Source organism: Podarcis muralis, chromosome 10 (assembly GCF_964188315.1).
Source record: "Podarcis muralis chromosome 10, rPodMur119.hap1.1, whole genome shotgun sequence".
Taxonomy (NCBI): domain Eukaryota; kingdom Metazoa; phylum Chordata; class Lepidosauria; order Squamata; family Lacertidae; genus Podarcis; species Podarcis muralis.
This window is the reverse complement of record NC_135664.1, coordinates 65,237,336-65,258,602: the sequence shown is the minus strand read 5'-3', so window position 1 is coordinate 65,258,602 and position 21,267 is coordinate 65,237,336. Positions and strand designations below refer to the sequence as shown.

The 21,267-nt window shown below is 47.4% G+C and overlaps 1 protein-coding gene across 1 annotated transcript in view; it reads right to left on the bottom strand.

Annotated features, from left to right (window-relative positions):
* IRAG2 (inositol 1,4,5-triphosphate receptor associated 2) overlaps positions 1–21,267 on the bottom strand; it is a 60,575-nt gene that overhangs the window by 6,720 nt on the left and 32,588 nt on the right. The window contains exons 19-33 of the mRNA XM_077935608.1: positions 20,395–20,466; positions 18,556–18,661; positions 16,786–16,927; positions 15,523–15,601; positions 13,623–13,660; positions 13,475–13,539; positions 11,147–11,330; positions 10,600–10,725; positions 9,293–9,320; positions 8,191–8,331; positions 7,660–7,791; positions 5,250–5,397; positions 4,382–4,419; positions 858–926; positions 705–766 (exon numbers count right to left, since the gene is read on the bottom strand). Coding sequence (XP_077791734.1) covers positions 705–766; positions 858–926; positions 4,382–4,419; positions 5,250–5,397; positions 7,660–7,791; positions 8,191–8,331; positions 9,293–9,320; positions 10,600–10,725; positions 11,147–11,330; positions 13,475–13,539; positions 13,623–13,660; positions 15,523–15,601; positions 16,786–16,927; positions 18,556–18,661; positions 20,395–20,466 — 1,430 coding nt within the window. The remainder of the gene's footprint in view (positions 1–704; positions 767–857; positions 927–4,381; positions 4,420–5,249; positions 5,398–7,659; positions 7,792–8,190; positions 8,332–9,292; positions 9,321–10,599; positions 10,726–11,146; positions 11,331–13,474; positions 13,540–13,622; positions 13,661–15,522; positions 15,602–16,785; positions 16,928–18,555; positions 18,662–20,394; positions 20,467–21,267) is intronic.

Below are 21,267 nucleotides of genomic sequence, written 5' to 3'. Positions count from 1 at the left end.
TGAAGTACTTTATTTTCTGGCGTATAAGACTACTTTTTAACCCAGGAAAATCTTCTCAGAAGTCGGGGGTCGTCTTATACGCCGGCTACAGCAGCAGCTCCTGCAGCAACTCCCCACCAAAGGACAAAATGACAGCAAATTAAATCAGAGGACACCAAGCTCTCTAAATGAAGCAGAAATATGCTTGAAAATTGGCCCCAGAAGGCCCCCCCCAGTCACCAGCAACAGAACGACCCTAACCGTTCCCGGTAAATTCCACGAGAGCGGCTCAACAAAAGCAGTAAAAAATCCCCCCAAAATGCTTCAGCAGGTCCGACAAAAGCAATAACCGAGCAAAGTTCAGCGACGTCCTAGCGATTGAGGAAGCGAGCCAAAGAGGAAGCCCTCTGGCTCGCTCCTCCATTTAAACGGACCCGGCCAGCCCCCCCCCCCCCCGGGGCCACTGGGAAGTGGAGCAGATTTCCGAGCCGGACTGGAGACTGGTTTTTAAATTTTTTATTTGGTGTGCATTGGAAGAGGGGTCGTCTTATACGACGTGTATATCCCAAATTCTGTATTTTAACTGGAAAAGTTGGGGGTCGTCATACACCCAGTCGTCTTATACGCCGGAAAATACGGTACTTGAATTCCGAACATTTTAAAGGTATTAGTGAACACACACAGTGCATATCCATCTCTTTCAACCTCACAAACTCCTTTCTTACCAACTAGGGCGCCTGTTGAATTTGTCACCTTTGTCATTTCCATCTGCTTCATTTAACTGGGCCTTTGGAGAAAAAAGGAGAGGAGAGTTCAGCATGTATTTATGCGATACATCAATGGCAATAAACTATCGGTACTGGAAAATGCCTACATACCAGCGGCAAAACAGCATTTCCAGTATTCCTAGGCAAGGTTGCAATGCTAACTCGGCGTAGGGATGAAGGCTACATAAAATAAGAGACACTGCTTGTTGGGTTATGCCTTCGAGAGCTTATAAGCCCTGTGGTTTTCTATGCAAAAGTAACTCTCACATGAACCAAGTACAACTTAGCAACATATAAGAATAGATGTCATTGTTATTATTCTTATTTCAAGATGTCCTTCTGCAACTCTTCAGCGGTGTAAGAGTGCCTGGTCTCACAAATCTGTACAAGTTAGTACAGACTGGTCCAATGCACGGACCTCCGAGTCCTTTTTGTGCAGCCCTTGGCAACATTTGACAGCCCCCCCCCCTCGCCACAGCCCTCCCACTGGCTTCCCAAAGCTGGTTAAGCAAGGTGCTGGGCTTTGGAAAGGAGGTAATTGACAGGGTCCTAGAGCAGGCATAGGCAAACTCAGCCATCCAAATGTTTTGGGACTACAACTCCCATGATCCCTAGCTAACAGGACCAGTGGTCAGGGATGGTGGGAATTGTAGTCCCAAAACATCCAGAGGGCTGAGTTTGCCTATGCTTGTCCTAGAGTAATCCCGCCTCCTTCCCCAAACCTAGGTTAATGCTTTCCAAGCTTCTTTCTCAAAGCCAAGCACCTCACTTAGATGGCTTTGGGAAGGTAGTGCAAGAGTTGCAGGGTGTGTGTGTGTGTGTCAAATTTTGGCCCTGCTCCCCCTTCTCCTTCCCTGCGCAATATGGCAGTGCGCGGCCCACAGCTTCCATGCCGAAGCATTATTGCAGCCCACTTGCTATGAAAAATTGGGGTGCCCTAAGTTAGTAGATGCTTTTAATCTTTTGTTGGAAGCTGCCCAGAGTGACTAGGGAGGCCAGATGGGCGGGGTATAAATAATAAATCGTTGTTGTTGTTGTTGTTATTATTATTACTAATACTATTACTTTTCATTGAGCAAATATCTCTCCGTGGAAGTCCGCTTGGGCCCCAAGCCGATATGGTGCTACAAGGAATGGATGATTCCACTGATGTTAGTTCTCATTTATTTATTTTTTCAAATCTTCAGTTCTCTTCACATTTTCCATGTCAGCTTGCAATTTTGTTTTGCAGCCTTTGCAAAAACCCACCAACCTTTTAGTGCACAATCCGCCCTCCTCATAGATTTTTCTCCGAAACATACACATTTTTGAGAGCAAGCGCTCCTAACAAAACACATTTTTTGTACGCGTGTGATTGGAGAACGGCATTGCGAAATTTGGAGGCGAGAGCGTGTCAAAGCACTGCTGCGTTTCAGTTCTCATATTTTTTCAGAAAAATGCAAATCGGGCATTTTCATGCAAACCAAACCGAGCGCCAGCCGCATCTGTAGATGCAAACCAAACCAAATTTCTTCCCTGTCCCTAGATGCTAATCGCATGTCAGCTCCCTTTTCTGAAATGAGTAGCGCTTGACCACAGACACATAATTTCACGTTCCCTAACTCTCCCCGACAGAAGCCATTGATGTGGGTTGGAGATAGGGACATTCAGAGTGCCATGGTGTTATGACACAGATAAAATATTACCAGGTTGCCTGTTGCAGCAGCACCAGATGCGCGGCTAATTGGGGCTTACCTTTGAGAGTGCAAGAAGAATAAAAACCAAGTGGCAAGGAGAAACAGGTCATGTGAACAAAACTTCAAAAGGAAGAGCATGGCTGTGCAAACTATTGCCAGTTGAAGAAGTGTCTCCTCCATCCAATTCCATTAAAAGGCTACTCAGCAAGGGCACCAAAATGTTGCCCGATTGTAAATTCCACTGCAATTGTCTTTTGGAATGCAGGGACTTCTTTGCTGTATTACATTTCAGGTCATTTAGAGGCATAAGCATACCATGAGAAAAGCCAAGTCTGAAATTCTGCAGTTCAGGCAGCCAACTGTTTTTTGAGATTTGTAATCGCAGGGATTTTCCAAGTTCCCAAAATTTCATTCAGAGTTTTTTTTTAAGGGCATCTTCCTCCTTGTGAGTTGCTTCAACTAGGGGATTGGATGGCAGAATATGGAGAAGCAGAACAGAGGGAAAGGCAAAGAACGAGCAAAGCGCAGCAGCAGGTCATGTTCAGAATCAGCTCCAATTTGAGCATTTATGTCTAATGTCCCTGCTAGGTTAACTTGAAAGTGTTAATATTAGTTTCTCATTTTCCCAGGCTAAGTTCAGTTCACACTGTTTTTGCAGACATTTGTGGAGTAAATAAATTTAAAAAATCATGTGAATATCCATGTGCATTTTCATGCCTGTCTCTAACACACCTCTTTTTATATCCAACTTTGTTTAACACATGCATTTTTGCAAGCAGTTTTCCCTTAACAGAAGGCTTTCTTTGTGCAATTCTCACTAATGTTACACATTCTGCTATCTGCACTCTTTGGTTGGAGAACGACACAAAATTTTGAAGGAGGAAGTGACTTTCGAAGGAGGAAGTGCAAATTTGGTGAGTCCGCATCAAAATGTGAGCCAGACAAATTTCTCCCTCACTCCCCCCCCCTTGAAAGTACTTAAAGGTACTCATTAAACTTTCAACACAGGATGCACCGCCAATAAACTTGAAAAACTGTATTTTCAGGGTTGCAGCCACTGTTTGCACAACTCTTGACTTCCACTTGAACCATCAGCACTAGAAAAACAAACTCCTATCAGTAACTTGCATTTAACTCCAGACCAGCATGTTGTATTCTTCTACAGAAGCTAATCTCATCAGAACCTATAGTCTACAGTTTGTTTCTGCAATGACTGATGCTGAACACATTCTACTCTGTATATATCACCTGGATCAGCTTCACATACAAACCAACTCCAATTATTTTGCTTCGGCCAGTGGTGGTAATGGAGCAAAGTTACCATGCAGAGTATTGATTCTCCCTCCCGCTTGAGGCGTAACCAGACATTGCCCACACTTTCAAAATATCACAGCCCTATGAGCTAGAACGTAACGTTTTCTTTATAAAAAGCAAAAACATACACAGATTGTCAAAATGCCAAATTCTGCAAAGGATGACAATTTGGTTGTTTGCGTCGAATAATTAAAAAAAGAAAGGAACCTAGTTCAAGAGACGTCACACACCCAAATTTGACTTCAGAGCCTTCTTTAAGGAAAACGTGTCAGGGTTTGTTTTTTTTAAAATCACATCATTGGAGATTATTGATTATTGAGTCCAAGATTACAGCAGGGCACAGCATAGGAAAGAGCAGGTTACAGTGGTACCTCGGGTTAAGTACTTAATTTGTTCCAGAAGTCTGTTCTTAACCTGAAACTGTTCTTAACTTGAAGCACCACTTTAGCTAATGGGGCCTCCCGCTGCCGCTGCGCCGCCAGAGCCCGATTTCTGTTCTTATCCTGAAGCAAAGTTCTTAACCTGAAGCACTATTTCTGGGTTAGCGGAGTGTGTAACCTGAAGGGTATGTAACCCGAGGTACCACTGTATCAGGGGCAAAGGGTGCAGAGAACTAGAAGCTTAGAACCGCAGCAACATTTGTACCTTTAAGGAACCAGAGAGCTTTTTAATCGAAGATTCATCTGCAACAGCAATAAGAGTAGGGGGAGAAAATAAATCTATAGCACAGCTAAAGGTCTGCAGGGCTATCAAGGGCTGCTAGCCATACTAACTATGCTCTGCATTCACATTTTGTTGGCCACTGTGAGAACAGGATGCTGGACTAGATGGGCCATTGACCTGACCTGGCAAGCTCTTATGGTCTTCTTAAGCCCACACACAGCAGAGAAGGAGAAGAAGAGTTTGGATTTGATATCCCGCTTTATCACTACCTGAAGGAGTCTCAAAGTGGCTCACAATCTCCTTTCCCTTCCTCCCCCACAACAAACACTCCATGAGGTGAGTGAGGTTGAGAGACTTCAGAGAAGTGTGACTAGCCCAAGATCACCCAGCAGCTGCATGTGGAGGAGCGGGGAAGCGAACCCGGTTCACCAGATTACGAGTCTACCGCTCTTAACCACTACACCACAAAGGCCAGGGGTGGTTGGTGCCCACTGCATCCAGTAGGCCAGAAGGCTGGCAGACTAACAGCAGGTGGTGCCAGAGCAAATGCCAGGCATGGCAATTGTGTCTCCGTCTTCCTCCCTGCTGAGTCCTACAAGGGACAACACTGAGATAGATGAGGAGGAAGCTGAAAGGCAGTGGACTGCTTGTCAGCAAGGAGACAGGCAGGCAGATTGAAGGTCCATTCATCCCAATGGGCCAGCTGCCACTAGCTCAGGCATGCATCCATGCCGCCCTCCCCAGTAAGAGGGTCCAAGACACTCAGCGTGCATAAGATGCAGTCTGGGAAGCAAGGGAGCAAATGGTGGCAGCTAATGCAAGGCCAAGTCAGGACCTCGCCCGCTGTTACCTCGGTCCCCGAGAGAGCCGAAGGACTTTTCGTTCTGGAGCAGCACCTGCTTCAGCTCCTCCAGCTCCACGTGCTCCCTGGCGTACGTACGCTTCAAGTTCTCCACGTGATGAATCATCACTTCTACAGCTTTACTGGCCCGGCTCTCCTGAGAAACAGAAAGTTAGGGGGGCACGCGGAGACCAGCCGGAGAATTTCCAGAGCAGTCCTTGCGTGCAAACGCAGAACGAGCCACTGAGGCCGATGGGAAGTAAACGCTGGACTATACAATCTGATCTGCACACAGTGGAAGGCAGTGATATGCTTCTATTAACTAAGAGAGTTGATTCTGCAGCCTAAGATACCATGGGGGGAGTCAAAACTAGTATCCTCCGTCTGTAGCGAAGATTTCTTAAAAAGAATATACTTGCAGATTAGAGCTTCTAGTTCAGCCTGCTTTCTGCTGTGCTAGCTTTCTACTTGAGCGGGGGGAGAGCAGGTGGGTGTGCTTTACATAGGCAAAGGTAAAGGGACCCCTGACCATTAGGTCCAGTCATGACCAACTCTGGGGTTGCGGCGCTCATCTCGCTTTATTGGCCAAGGGAGCCGGCGTACAGCTTCCGGGTAATGTGGCCAGCATGACTAAGCTGCTTCTGGCAAACCAGAGCAGTGCTCGGAAACACCATTTACCTTCCCGCCAGAGTGGTACCTATTTATCTACTTGCACTTTGACTGGCTTTCGAACTGCTAGGTTGGCAGGAGCAGGGACCGAGCAACAGGAGCTCACCCCATGGCGGGGATTCGAACCACCAACCTTCCGATCGACAAGTCCTAGGCTCTGTGGTTTAACCCACAGCGCCACCTGCGTCCCCGTGCTTTACATAGGAGAGTATTAAAAATGCAGGGAGATGTCGCCTATCAAGACTTCTCTGGACTGCTGTGATGCCAGCCAGGGTAGGTCACCGGAGACAAGCCCCGGGAGCCTGGAGAGCAGGCAGCCTCTCCCGAGGGGGCATGTTTTCCAACAATTCCCCCCTCCAACTGCAGTCTAGAGAGAGGTTCAGTCCATTCTCTTGCTTGATCCTGCTGCAACTGTAGACTAGGTTCAAACAGCTCTGTTCCAAGCTGCATTTGCACGGTGTTTTTCACATCAGAGGAGGTCTACACCCGAACGAAGCACACAATCTTTTTTACTTTCCCCTCCCCACACCAAGCACTCCTCTTCGTGAAGTTGTCATCTGCACAGGTGTGACACCTGTCTCTAAAGCAGACTCTCTTCTGAAGTGCAAAGCGAATGCAGCTTAACTTTCCTCGTCAGATTGAAGCTGGTTTGAGAAAAAATAAATGCATCCTAGCAGCAGTAGCATTTGTCAAGAAACCACAGGGTTGATATGGCTTGTGGCTAATATGTGAATGCTGCTTCAAAAATTAGCAGTGGGAGCTCGCTGGGTGCGGAGCATGCAGTAATGTAAACATAACCATATAGTAAACATGATCAGACGGACAATTCCTGAGCAATATTGGTTTTGCCTACGGGATGGGACTGAAGCCTCACTGGGCCAGAGTGGATGGGTGGGTGAGTGAGTGAGGGGTTAAGGGGAACCCCATGCACAAGCAGGAGTCCTTATGCTAGCTTCAGGTTAGTTTAATTTGGCCCTTAGTGACCCTGCAAGTGTCCCTATTTTTCAGGGACAGCCCTGGATTTACTGAAGCCGTCCCAGCTTCTGATTTGATTCCGGAATGTCCCGCTTTTCCAGAACCTATTTTTCTTGGGGTGGGGGGGAAGCACTGGCGACAGCAAATGAGTAAACCAAAAGAGGATGGGACCTTTGCTCTCTGCTCAAGTCCACACAAGTTGTATGAAGTAGCACAATGCAAAATAAATCTCCCAAGTCGAGGTTCTACTCCAAATCTGTTTGTGGATTTTACTTAGAAATCAGGCATTCAACAAAGCTGTTCAGGATCAATGCATAGCTTTTCCTTCCCATGAGAACCACAGCAGTCTTCCTGGCATGAGACCCTCTGCTGCGGTGCCCCTCAAGTTCCTCTCCTGCTTCCTTGCTCAAATGCCGCAACTCCAAAACTGATCTCCCAAATGGACCTTCCACTTCTTCTGTAACAACTGCCCTGCCCTGTCTAACCGTTCCTCCTCAGGTCTTCAAACGTCTGCAGATATAGCAAGATCACACCATCCACCCAATAAAGGAATGGCCCAATTTTAAGCTTGCACCTTCTAACAACAGGGTTTAGGGACCTGTGCCCCTCCCCAGACATTGCTGGACTCCAGGTCCCATCAGCCCCAGCTAGCTTGGCCAATGGGGAGGGATGACAGGAGTTGGGAGTCCAGCAATCTCCGGAGGGACCTAAGTTCCCCAACCCAGCTTTTAAAAGAAAGAGGCAACTTTTACATTTTCTGGAATGGACCACTTACTTGATGAATGGCCCCCAGCATTTCTGCCTTGCTGGCAAGCCTGGTGGCGTACTGGTTCAGCAGCTCCAAGCTCTTCTGAAGCTTTTTGACGATCTCCTGTGCCTGGTTATCTTCACTTAGAGAGGACAGAGACTGAACAGGAACCGTGTTCAAATGGAAAAAGAGGGCATGTAAACATTGCAGCCATTGTATAAATGAAGATTAAGCAGCAAGGTAGAATGGTCATAGCTCAGGGCATGCAGAAGGTCCCCGATTCAGGCAGGCTACTCACACACTTTTGCAAATGGCCTTGGAGCAGAGAAACAATGGAGGGAAGTGTGTTGGTGACCTCATAGGTACTAGCCAATCAGTACCTGTCACTGGTTTTTAAAGCTTGCTCTGGGAGGTGACAAAGCTGCATTATTGCACAAGGAGCAATGTGGACACTCTGAATTTACCCACCCCACTCTAAAAATGCTATGTCCATCCTCACCCTTTTAAAGCAAAGCCAAGGGAAACAATGAGCAACAGATGCACATAGCCCATCCTTACATCAAGTAGTTTCAAGGCGCTGGCAATCTCCTTCCTCAGGTTTCCCTCTGCTAAATCCCGGGACCTTTCTTCCAGCCTGACTCTCTTCTCCAAAGTGAAGAGGTCACATTTGAATCCCAGAGACAGCCGAAGAAATTCTCCCTGGCGAAGGGAAAAAAGGATACACACAACCCCATGCAGGCAATGACATAAATCAAGTTTCCTGGTCAAAAGGGATTGCCCATTAATAGCTACCAGCAAGGGGAAATGGAAAGCGTAATGCTGGTGGTCAACAAGAGAGATTCAAAGACTCTCTCAAGGCAAATCTAAAAAAATGTAGTATAAACACTGACAACTGGGAAATACTGCCCTGCGAGCGCTCCAGTTGGAGAACAGCCATTACCAAAGGTGACATGGCTTTTGAAGATGCTCCAACACAGGGCAAAATGGAGAAACATGCTAAGAGGAAGAAGGCATGCTTGGCAAACCCTCACCATGATCAACTCCTGCCCGGAAACCACTGTCCCCACTGTGAAAGGATGTGTGGATCCAGAATTGGCCTCCACAGTCACTTGTGGACTCATAGTTAAAACCGTGTTTATGGAAGACAATCTTAGTTGGCTACTAAGAAGAAAAAGAAGAAGAAGAAGAGGATCAGTCCTTGCAGATGGAAAGCAAGCAGATAACAGCTTCTCTTTAAAAAGAGGTGAAACTGACCAGTAATGAAGGATAAACCTAAAAGTAGAGGCGTGCTATTCACAAGATCTGTGTGGAATTGGAAGAGCCTATGCTGTGGACACACATTTTATGCCGACATTGAGATAATATAATAAACCAGCAACAAGAAGATCCAATGAACACAACATAGCAGGATGACAAAAACAATTCACTTGCAATTCTCAACAAATGCCAGATATCCAAACAGCTTTAAACCAGGGATGGAGAGGACTGGTGGCCCTCCTGATGTTGGATTGCAATTCCCAGCAGGACCAACCAGCAAGCGCAATGATTAAGGATGATGGGAACTGTAGTCCAAAATATATAGATTGCACCAGGTTAGGGGAGGCTGATTCTGGGCATGGGAGAGAAGGCAGAAGAACAGCAAACATTTTGAAAGGCTTACCTCCACTTCCTTCTCACTGGGAGACACACTGAAACCAGAAGAGACAAATGATTACACCACCAGACTATGTGGTTATAGGCAGTGCTATTTTTCTAGAATAAAAGGTGCAGGAACTCACCACAAATACCTCCCTCGTTCTCTTAAGAATGACAATGGCACCCAGCTGATAGGTGCCAGAGCTGAGTTCTGGCAAGTTCCCTGGTTATAGGAGAGGTGATAGGGTCTGAAGGAGTGCACTTTGAATATTTTTTCTCAGATCTGTTCAGGGAGGTGGGGAATCCTCCTCCAGTCCAGTGCTGCCCTCCCTGAACTCCTCAGAGATGGTGAAATCAGCTCTGAATAAGGTGCCCTTGGCACCAGAAACAAGAAGTGCTTCAATGAAACAGAGGAGTCTCCCCAAAAGCGCCAGTTTTGATGCCACTGATTTTGCCACCACTGGTAAATGGGGTTAGGACAGACAATCAGAACATTAAAATGAAATATAGTAGTAGTGGGATGCGGGTGGCGCTGTGGGTTAAACCACAGAGCCTAGGGCTTGCCGATCAGAAGGTCGGTGGTTCGAATCACCGCGATGGGGTGAGCTCCCATTGCTCGGTCCCTGCTCCTGCCAACGTAGCAGTTCGAAAGCACGTGCAAGTAGATAAATAGGTACCACTCTGGCGGGAAGGTAAACGATATTTTCGTGCACTGCTCTGGTTCACCAGAAGCGGCTTGGTCATGCTGGCCACGTGACCCGGAAGCTGTACGCTGGCTCCCTCAGCAAATAAAGCGAGATGAGCGCCACAACCCCAGAGTCAGCCACGACTGGACCTAATGGTCAGGGGTCCCTTTACCTTTACTATACTACTACTACTACTATTATTATTATTATTATTACTACTACTACTACTACTACTAATAATAATAATAATAATCTGCCCACCTGACTGCGTTGCCCCAGCCACTCTGGGTAACTCCCAACAAAATGTTAAAAACAATAAAACATCAAACATCACAAAACTTCCCTATACAGGGTTGCCTTCAGAGATCTTCTGAAAGTCAAATAGTTGCTTTTTCCCTTGACATCTGATGGGAGCCAGCTGGATCAGGCCCATGGCCCATTCAGTCCAGCATCCTGTTCTCACAGTGGCCAACCAGATGCCTTTGGGAAAACTGCACATGCTTGTTGACTGGAACTGCAAAGGCCTCCTGTGCTCCTTTACTACCCTTCACTAGCTAAGATTCTTGACAAAATAGAAGCTTGAGAAAGAAGATGACCATGTAGGGACCAAGGGGGTGGGATGATGTCCATAGGACCTGAAACTCACTTGTCATTCTGCCTGGTTTTACACACAGCAACACTAGCCAGGTCCTCAGATGAAGAAGGATGTCCTGCTGAATTGTGTGGATAGAAGAAATAATAATTAAAAACAAAAACGAAACATGCAATCAGAGCAAATCATCTCATTCAACAGGAAGCTCAAAGCAGGAGTGGGCGTTTATTGGTCAACTGGTATATTTTTCGTGTGGGACAACAGTGCTGCATAGATACCACCTTTGCACTGGCATGGGTCAAGATGAGTTCATCAAAATTTTACCTGAAGTGTAAAATGTAGCAAATCCTTTGTCTATGCACAAAGGGAAGCTTTGAGGGAAAGGTGGGCATGTACAGGTGTGAATGGGTGCATTTAAAGGCTCTTTAAGATGCTGAGTTTACTCTGCAAATTTGACTAGCGTCACAAAAACACAAATCATTTTAGGCTTAGGACAGCCTTGTATCCAAGTGTTGGCCTGGTAGCCACAGGAAAAGTGGAATGTCGTGCAGGCAAGTGAGCAGGCTGGTGGAGAAGGGCCCTGTCAATCTTCTATGCCTACCACAGAAACCAAGGGACTTGCTGGAGCAGAAGGGATGGAGTCCAATAATCCAAAGGTACCATACCAGTGCTCTTGGTGAAAGTCTCCCCGTTAGCTCCTTCCTTTGCAGCAGTTTCTTCACCTGGCAGCAAAGTAACTTCACAGACTGTCTCCTCTACGGCGTGCAGTAGTGTAGAGTCCAAGTCTACAATGGGTAGGGAGAATTGCAACGAAAAATAATGTCCAATATCTCACATCTCTCGGAATTCTAATGGTTTGCATCGGTTTCATAGCAGAGGAAAACACAAGTGGGATCATCATTAGAATGGTCCTGGTTGAGGGCAGGCCCCCAGCCCGGTTCCTCCTCCCACCCTGGCATGGGCGGAGTAACACTTTCATGCCAGGGTGGCATCACAATCACCCCAGACCTATTGGCCAATCATTTTTGAGCGGGGGGATTGTGAGGAGTTTAAAAGCAGCAGCGTGGCGTGGCTATGCACCCGCTTCACGCTGCCGAACACCTGCCCACCTGCTCTGTAATTTATGTGTTCTCTGGCCTTGCTTTGGACGTTGGTTGGTTGCCTGTCTTGGGAAAGGGACCAGGTAGGAATTTTCCCATTTGGCAAATTGGCATGGGCCACTTGGTTTTTGCCTACCTCTTAGCAATTGTCACAACTTTGTAAGGTTTGGCGGATGGGCATTGGCTCATTGGATTGTGGGGGAGGGGAGGTCAGCCATCGTCTGCCCCTCCATTGACCAAGCGTATTCCGTTAAAGGAAGCCAGGGCCTGGTTCCTGTCCGAAGTCCGCTTGAGGGGCTAGGGCCATGCTAGGACTCTGGGAACACCGAGGAAAGCTACAGGTGGGTTCCCCCAATTTGGCTGCCTCTTGGGGTGGTTTACCCTTATTGACTTCCTGCAAACCAGGCAGGAGTCCGGTATAGTCTATGCCAATGCCTAAGCCAATACCACTCATATTTCTGTAATTCAATAAAGTTGTGGCCTAAAATTTTGCCAATAACCTTAAACTAAATATTCTGTGTCCGTGTGAATTTATTTTAACAAGGAGCTGGTCTGGAGGCCTTCCTACGCAACCTGCTGTTAAAGTAAAGGTAAAGGGACCCCTGACCATTAGGTCCAGTCGTGACTGACTCTAAGGTTGCGGCGCTCATCTCGCTTTACTGGCCGAGGGAGCCGGTGTACAGCTTCCGGGTCATGTGGCCAGCATGACTAAGCCGCTTCTGGAGAACCAGAGCAGCGCACGGAAAACCATTTACCTTCCCGCCGGAGCGGTACCTATTTATCTACTTGCACTTTGACGTGCTTTTGAACTGCTAGGTTGGCAGGAGCAGGGACCGAGCAACGGGAGCTCACCCCGTCGTGGGGATTCGAACCGCCGACCTTCTGATCGGCAAGTCCTAGGCTCTGTGGTTTAACCCACAGCGCCACCTGGTTAAGGGGATGCAATTCTGGAGAATCATTTCCTTCTAGTTACGGTGTCCAGTCTGCATCTGGATGTGGTTCTCCAAGATGTCAGGCAAAGGTCATTTCCAGCCCTGCTACTCAGGACCTTACAAAAACTCCACACACCCAGGAATTTGTGCATGCAAGGCATGTGCCCTTGCCTCCAAGCTGTGGCGCAGCAGACCTCCTAACAGTGGTGCCGTTGGGCACAAGATTTCCAACTAAGACAGGCTGTCTGGATTTGCCCACAAATTAGAAAGCTTGAGAGGCTGCCAACTGAGCTCTCCAGGCTATAGATAAAGGACCCCCTGGATGGTTAAGTCCAGTCAAAGGCAACTTTGGGGTTGTGGCACTCATTTTGCTTTCAGGCCAAGGGAGCCGGCGTTTGTCCACAGGCAGCTTTCCAGGTCATGTGGCCAGCATGACTAAACTGCTACTGGTGCAATAGAACACCATGACGGAAGCCAGATCGCATGGAAATGCCGTTTACCTTCCCGCCACAGTGGTACCTATTTATCTACTCGCACTGGTGTGCTTTCGAACTGCTAGGTTGGCAGGAGCTAGGACAGAGCAACGGGAGCTCACTCCTTTGCAGGGATTCGAACCGCAGACCTTCCAATCGGCAAGCCCATGAGGCTCAGTGGTTTAGACCACAGCTGTAGGGACAGGGAGCCTGTGGTCTTTCAGAGGTTGTTGGACTTTTGACTCCCACCAGCTCCAGTCAACATAGCCAGGGATGTTGGGCACTGGAGCCCGGCAATGTTTGGGTGGGCCACAGGTTCCTCATCTCCTCCATAGTATTTCCTTCCTGGAAGATGTGAAAATCTCAACCACCCACAAAAGTAATTCATACATTTGGCAATAGCAAGATCCAGGTTGTTGCTTACCATGTGTTCCATTAGTGCATTCTGAAGTGGAGGAAGAAATCGCCTGGGGTGGACTTTGTTCGCTGCTAAAAGAACAAGGGCCCAATCTGAGTGCATGGTTCAACATCAGAATGGAAGTGGACTATGAAATGCATGCACACATTCTCACCTAGATGGGGCATCTGTCAATGGTCCAGCATCGCTCTCCTGGGATGGGTGGGGAGAGATAAAGAGATGAAAACTGTTAGGAGCTCATCCTACACTCAAGTAGGACTCTGGCAGAGACATATGCCTGACTGGCATGTTCTCTCCCTCCTGGTCTTTCGTTCAGGAGCTTCAAAAGCTTTCTTCTGCCCAAACATGACAGCGACTGATGCCAACAGACACTGGCACACTTAGGGATCCGCAGAGTTTGCGCAGCTTTTCGTGACAGACCTCAGCAACTCAGCATTTTGGCTAATCTACTTTATTTACATATAAACACACACGGAGCACTGCAACATGGCTCCCTCTCTCTCTAGCATTAGACAGCAAAGAGAAAAAACAAAGGACAATAGTTCCACTTCACGGAACGCAGTAACACAAATATCCTGTCTCCGTCAGTTCCCACTCTGTGGAGTCAAAACATACACCATCATGTGAAAGACAACAATCCCATGACTGCAATCATGGAGCAGGAATTCTAACAATATATTATATGTTTAGCATATATACTCAAAGCAGGAAGAGGACACTCCCCAGCCATTAACACCACGCTGCCTGGATCAAATCCCAGAAGCATTTCAAACAAGAAGTAAGGCTGGTTGAGTATTAGAGAGAGATGTCTAGCTGGATAAGCGTATGGACATGCAAATCTTTAACGATCTGGATTTGCATTCTCTTTGCTTTGGCGGAAAGCATGCTAGTTTGTTCCCAGCCACTGCAGCAGCAGCTGTTTCCTACAGCTGCAAGAAAAGGCTACAAAAATAAACCACAGACCTCTTCAGCTCACCATCCAGTTACCTCAAGTAACCATGAGAGTCCCAGGAAAGCCATTAAAGGCAACCAAACATGAAGACACTCAGCGTTTCCCTTCTAAACTTGACGGGTTGTGTTTGGCATTTAAAAAATCCAATCCCAGACCTTCACTATTTATTTGGGATGTGCTTATGGGCTCCTCCCCTTCGATATAGGGGGCAGTTCCCCCACTGGCCCCAGCTAGACTGAGTCGTAAATTCATACAAGGTTCAGGACCAAGAAAAATCAAGAGGCCACTTATTATTTCGTTTGATAGCATTTGTATAACTTTGGGCTCATCCAGACTCCCACTTGTTCCACTGTTTCCCTCAGGAAAACCCACTCTTTCTTCCCATTTATGTTTTAAGTTTCAACATTTTTAACACATGCAATCAAAAACCAATTTCGCCTTTTCTCTCATTTTTATCGTTTCCTATGCAGTTGTTTCTCCTCTCCTGCCGCACCTTACCTTCTATCTATTACTTCATAACCACAACATTATAATCTAATTACTTCTGCTGCTCATAGCTCAGATGTTGCTCATAGCCCTTCATCGGAGGATCACAGGTCCGGTTTGCAAGTTTAACCCCTGTGGAGCTACGATTCCTAGCACCCTGACCAAACTACCGATCCCAGGACTCTTTGGAGGGTGGATGCGCTTTAAATGCATTGTGCATACACAACCTTAAAGGGGTTAGGATTTTTAATCCTCACTCCTTTGAAAAAAGTACATTGCATTACGCTTAATGTGGATCTGGTATTTCCTTAGCTCATGCCCTGAATGAAAGTTAAGCACATCTTTCAACAGTGCATTGTCTTGCAGAACTGTTCCCAGAAGAACCAGGATACAGGTATTTCAGAGAGTTTAATACGAACCCACAAAGCTTCTCCACCATGGGGGGTGGGGTGGGGAGTAAACCTGGTGTGGAGCCATTCTGCCACAGCAGCACCCCAAGCTCTCTCCCCACATGACAAACTGTAGCCCCCACCCGCTGGGTTTAAACTATCCGGTTTTCTCCCAGATAAACTGTGCTGTCACTCAAAACTGATGGAAAACTTGATGGAAGACTAACCTTGGTAGAGTCTGCATCCATCCTTCTGGCTAAGGCAAGCTCTGCATCGGTCTGGTTACCAACAGACTGGGCATCGCACCTGACGGCAGAAAACTTCATTTGCATGAGGCAGCCAAAGCATTGCGCTTCACCGTCGTTAGCCCTCAAGCAAGCTGCACAGGGGATATTTTTATCTACAGCATTTACATAGGTGAACAGGCCCACTGGCTGTGGCGCAGAAAGAGTGTTGAGGAAGTGGCTGTAGGCCAGAGCGGAAAACAAGCCAGACTTAGGCAGACATCTACTTGTTCCGGGTGTCATAGCCAGTGGTATAGTTCAGGTAGAATCACAGAATTGTAGAGTTGGAAGGGACCACAAGGGTGATCTAGTCCAACCCCTGCAATGCAGGAATCTTTTGCCCAACGCTGGGCTCGAACCCACAACCCTGAGATTAAGAGTCAAATGCTCTACCAACTGAGCTCTCTCTGCAATTTAAGACTCTGGATTTAATGGCCTTAAGGGTCCCCCACCCCCACATGTTTATATGGCAATGTGAATAATTATTTCACTAGCTTACAAATGTGGTATGCCAACTCTCAGGGGTGGCTGGTGCCCATTGGGATTGGGGGGGAGGCAGGGATAATAACAACCGGATGGATCCAGAGCAAATGAGAGGTAGGTAAAGGTAAAGGGACCCCTGACCATTAGGTCCACTCGTGGCCGACTCTGGGGTTGCGGCGCTCATCTCGCTTTATTGGCTGAGGGAGCCGGCGTACAGCTTCCGGGTCATGTGGCCAGCATGACTAAGCCGCTTCTGGCAAACCAGAGCAGCGCATGGAAACGCCGTTTACCTTCCCCACTGGAGTGGTACCTATTTATCTACTTGCACTTTGAGGTGCTTTCGAACTGCTAGGTTGGCAGGACCAGTGAGAGGTAGGGTCAACTAAATCTAGGTTTGTCTCCATCCTTCTCCTCTTGCTGAGTTCTGCAACTGCAACACTGAGACGTAGGGAGGAGGAAGACGAGAGGCCATGCCAGTCCCTGGACTGGTCCCCCAAAAAGCGGGCAGGTTGGGACAGGCTGATGGCAGACTGAAGTTTTTGGACACCCCCCCCTCCAATGCCATCTCTGCTCATACTTGGTGAACCTTTGGGCTTCTCAAGCCTTGCCCTGGCCAATGGCAAGAGTGAGACATTGGAGGCACTTCCGTCCAAGATGGCAGCTTCATTCAGAGAAGAAGTGCCCATGGAGCCTATATTTTTAAAACTTGGCCACTGGTCTTACTTGTGCCCCTCCAGATTCACATCGAAGATGGAGCCATTTCTCAGATGTTTCTGTCCAGAAGTAGACAAGGTTCTCGTATTTTCAAAGGCCCTGGTCACAGAGCTCCTCTGGATCAGCTGGAGAGGGTCAAGGGCCAACGCATCTGTTAAAAGCATACATAGAACCATAAAAGGGCTTCGAGGTTGTATAATCCAATTTGTTGCTTCGTGCAGGAGACTTGCAGCAGCTTCTCTAACAAGATGACCATCCCAGCCTCTGATTGACAACCTCCACCAACGAAGAGCTCACCACCTCCTGAGTAGATTTAAAGGACATGGCTTTCCGCAAAGGAATCCTGGGAACTGTAGTGTATCCCTCCCCCCCACAGAGCTACGAATCATAGCACCCTTAACAACCTACAGTTTCTAAGGTTCCATGGGTGAGGCCATATGCGTCAACATGGGTGTCAATTGTGCCTGAAATGTATGGGGTGAGCCACAAGTCGTAACCTTGCTTTCCCAGAATCCCACAGAACAAGGCTAACTAACTGGCAATTTTCAGAGGCCTCTCAAAACATGTGGGGCTGAACTAGCTAGCTGGCCATGAGAATTTCACTGAAGGCTAGACTACATATTGGGGTGTGGGGATTTTCAGCCAGAAAACTGTGTGGGCCCCCAATCTGGACTGGATACACATTCCAAAACAGGGTCCTAAATGTACCCTATTTTCATCAATATAGGTCTGGGTGGTGCATGCTTTTGTTTCATTTTGTTTTGAAGGGGGAGTGGGACATGTTTATCCTAAAGCCACATCCGAGCTAAGGAGGAGGTGGGGTTGCGGGCTCACGCCCCTCCCCACGCTTGCGGGGGCTGGCTGCAGCCCCTGCGATACCAGGGAATCCTTGGACGCGTCATTCTTGGGCCAGCCAATCGGCTGGGCCAGGGGCATGGCCTCGCTGCATTTAGGTCTGGCACAGCTGAGGGTCTCCCTCTTTCCCATGCCGCAGCCAGCCAGGTTTTTTCCCTTTCCTCCCACCCATTAGGTTAGGCTTTCTGATGTTGCTATGGACTTCGGTTGGTCGCCGTCAAGGGGCCTGGTAGGAATTTTTCCATTTGGCAGATTGGCTCCAGCCACTTGGTTTTCGCCTACCTCGTAGCAAATCGTCACAACTCCTTGGTACTGGCGGTTAGGCATTGGTAGGGGTATTGTTCTATTGTTATACAGATGGGGGGGAAGGAAGCGCCATCACCTTCGCCCAATCATAAGGGTAGTCCGGTAAACGATTCCGGGCGGCGTGGCCTTGTTCTAAGCCTATGGAGGTGTGGGCCCACGGCACGCCCCCAAGCGGTAACTTCAGGGGGAGCTCCTAGTTGACGTGCCTCAGCAGGACTCCCCCTACTGGTGGTTAACCCTTACCGGTCTTCAAGCAAGCGGGCTGAAGCCGGTTAGTTGTTAGGGCCAATGCCTAAGTCAATACCGCTCAATTCCTGTAATCAATAAAGTTGTGGCCTAATTTGACCCATCAACTCGAATTCTTGTGTCTTGTGTCTTTATTTCTGAGGGAGGAGGTGGGAACTCGCCATGCAAAAAGTAGTTCAGTCCTCACTGCTGAGCGCAGTGCAACCAGTTTCCAGTCTTCCTTGTCACCTGAAAGGATGCTCTCAAAAGAAAGGACTTTAGGTGCTCATGGCTAAGAAAGGGCTTTAGGTTGTGTTTGGTATGAAAAGCCTGCACTATCCCCTCCTGAACTGCATCATTCAAAGAATAAAGGGGAGATATTTTCAATCTTACCTAGTAGTGAAGAATATTGCAAGCACCGGCGCCTTGAAGCGTGTGACCAGGACAAGTCAAACAGTAGATTCTCTTGGTACCCGAATCCTTTGTAGCAGCAGTTTTTCTAAGTGAAGAAGAAAAAGTTAAGGCATAAGCCTTCTTTCTCCCACTGCCCCGCCCCAAAACCCGGAACTTGCCACGCGATTAGCTGATGGAGCTTTTGTCAATAGAGAGCATTCTAGCACTTGGCACATGGGTTAGAAGGACAATTTTGTAGTCATCTCCACCCACCTTTTAAAAAACGGAGCATTAGCTCAAAGACATCCCCATTGTTATAGGAGGATAAGATAACTTTGCAGTTTCCTTCACGGGAACGGGGACGGTTTTGTTAAGGAAGCCCTAGAAATCTTGAAGCATTGAGTTCTAAGATTTTTGGCTCACCCACATTCATTATCCTCCATTCTTTCTAGGCTCAGGTTCACGTTTTTCCGATCTGTAGCCGAGCAGGTTTATTTATTTATTATTATTATTATTATTTGCTTTTTTGCCCTGCTGCTTCCCCCATGAAAGCCCACTCTCTAATGCAAGAAAACCCAAATTTCCATTTGTTCTGATTAGCATAAAAGAGCTGGTTTTCCTGGTGAAAGTGATAAGGCAAAAGGGGAAGAAGAAAAAAACACCACTCAGACACAGACCAGGAAAGTGTGGACCCAGAAAGAAGTGTGTGGGGAAAGGTATGTGTAAATGAGCCTTCAGTTTAGGTTGAGTTGTTGTTGTTAATTTATATACCACCCCTTCAGCTGTTGATCTTAGGACAGTTCATAACATAAATATACAACATAAAAAACCCACAAAATACATGATATGGATTAGAACAAACACAAACCAATACACCCCACAACACATTTCAAAAGGCACCAGATGTTAATTAGCCAAAGGCCTGGTTGAAGAGGAATGTTTTCGCCTGGCACCAAAAGGCGTATAAAGAAAGTGCCAGACCTCTCTGTTTTAAGAGCTCAGTTTAAAACTAGGGCACCAGTTTGGATCTTCTCAATGGGGAAAGGCATTTTGCAGAGTATATCACTACATTAAGTGCTGTATAGAACTTTATTCTAAATTCCTTTCCAGTTAATTGTGGGAAAAATAACTCACTAAAAGGCACCAGTGTGGAACTAGCCCTGGATTCACCAGGGCCACATTGTGCTGTTTAGATGGTGGTAACATTGCAATGTTTAGCAGGTGATATTGTGAGGTTTAGCAGCTGATAAGATTGCAGTGTTTAGCTGGTGAGTTATTGCGATGCTTATCTGGTGAGTTATCATGATGTTTAGCTGGTGTGTTATTGCGAAAACCAGGTATCGCTTTGATTCACGATACATTGCCAGCTCAACTATTATGAAACAATTATCACAATGCGAAACCGGTTTTGAACGATATACAGTGGTACCTCGGTTATCAAACATAATCTGTTCCGGAAGACCGTTCGACATCCGAAACATTCAACAACTGAGGCGCAAAGGGCAGTCGGGAAAGCCAATGGAAAAGAAAGAAAAACAGGCAACGGAAGCCGTTTGACTTCCGAGGCGCGTTCAAAAATGGAGGCAATTACTTTTGAGTTTTTGCCGTTCAGGTTCCAAAACGTTCGGCTTCTGAGATGCTCGAAAACTGAGGTACCACTGTATTGATATATCGCCCAGCTCATGTACCTAAACGTTCATGAATTGCATCATCTCTGCTGTGGGGTTTTCTAAGGGTGAAAAGTTGCACTTCAAATAAGAGGAAGCTACTTTTTCCTGTTCCACTTCTCGTACACCATGCACGCTCTCCGTTAAAGAGCCAGGAGCTGCCAGATCTTACCTTCTGCCCTGTTCTTATCTCTTCGTTTACATTTGGGCTGGACGAAGGACTCTCATCATCACAGGCACAGCTCTGTTTTCATTCAAAGAATTTTCAGCAGGGTGTTAGTATCCTGGGTCAAGTGATCCTGACATCACACGCGAGATCATTTTGGAGGTGTGGCTTATGTTCTATCCGACAATACACTACTAGAGGTGACATGTCAATGCTTGGAGCAAGAGAGGAAGGGGGAATACCAAATCCCACTGGGGAGCTGCACTAGCTCAATGGCAGAGAATCTGTTTTGTATGCAGAAGGTCCCAGGTTCAAATCCTGGCATCTCCAGGTAAGGCTGGAGGAGACTTCTGGGAAAGACTAGAGGGATAAACCATCCGATTAAGTGCAGGGCAACTTCCTACACTACAGCAAGCAAACAGAACGTCTTGGAAGGCAGCTTGCAGTGCAGAACACTGTAAAACTGGGATGGGTAAGTTAGCCAGCGAGGGATGCGGGTGGCGCTGTGGGTTAAACCACAGAGCCTAGGACTTGCTGATCAGAAGGTCAGTGGTTCGAATCCCCGCGACGGGGTGAGCTCCCGTTGCTCGGTCCCTGCTCCTGCCAACCTAGCAGTTCGAAAGCACGTCAAAGTGCAAGTAGATAAATAGGTACCACCCTGGCGGGAAGGTAAATGGCATTTCTGTGCGCTGCTCTGTTTTGCCAGAAGCGGCTTAGTCATGCTGGCCACATGACCCGGAAGCTGTATGCCAGCTCCCTCAGCCAATAAAGCGAGATGAGCGGTGCAACCCCAGAGTTGGCCATGACTGGACCTAATGGTCAAGGGTCCCTTTATCTTTACCTTTAAGGTAGCCAACAAACCCCAGATGTTGTCACAAT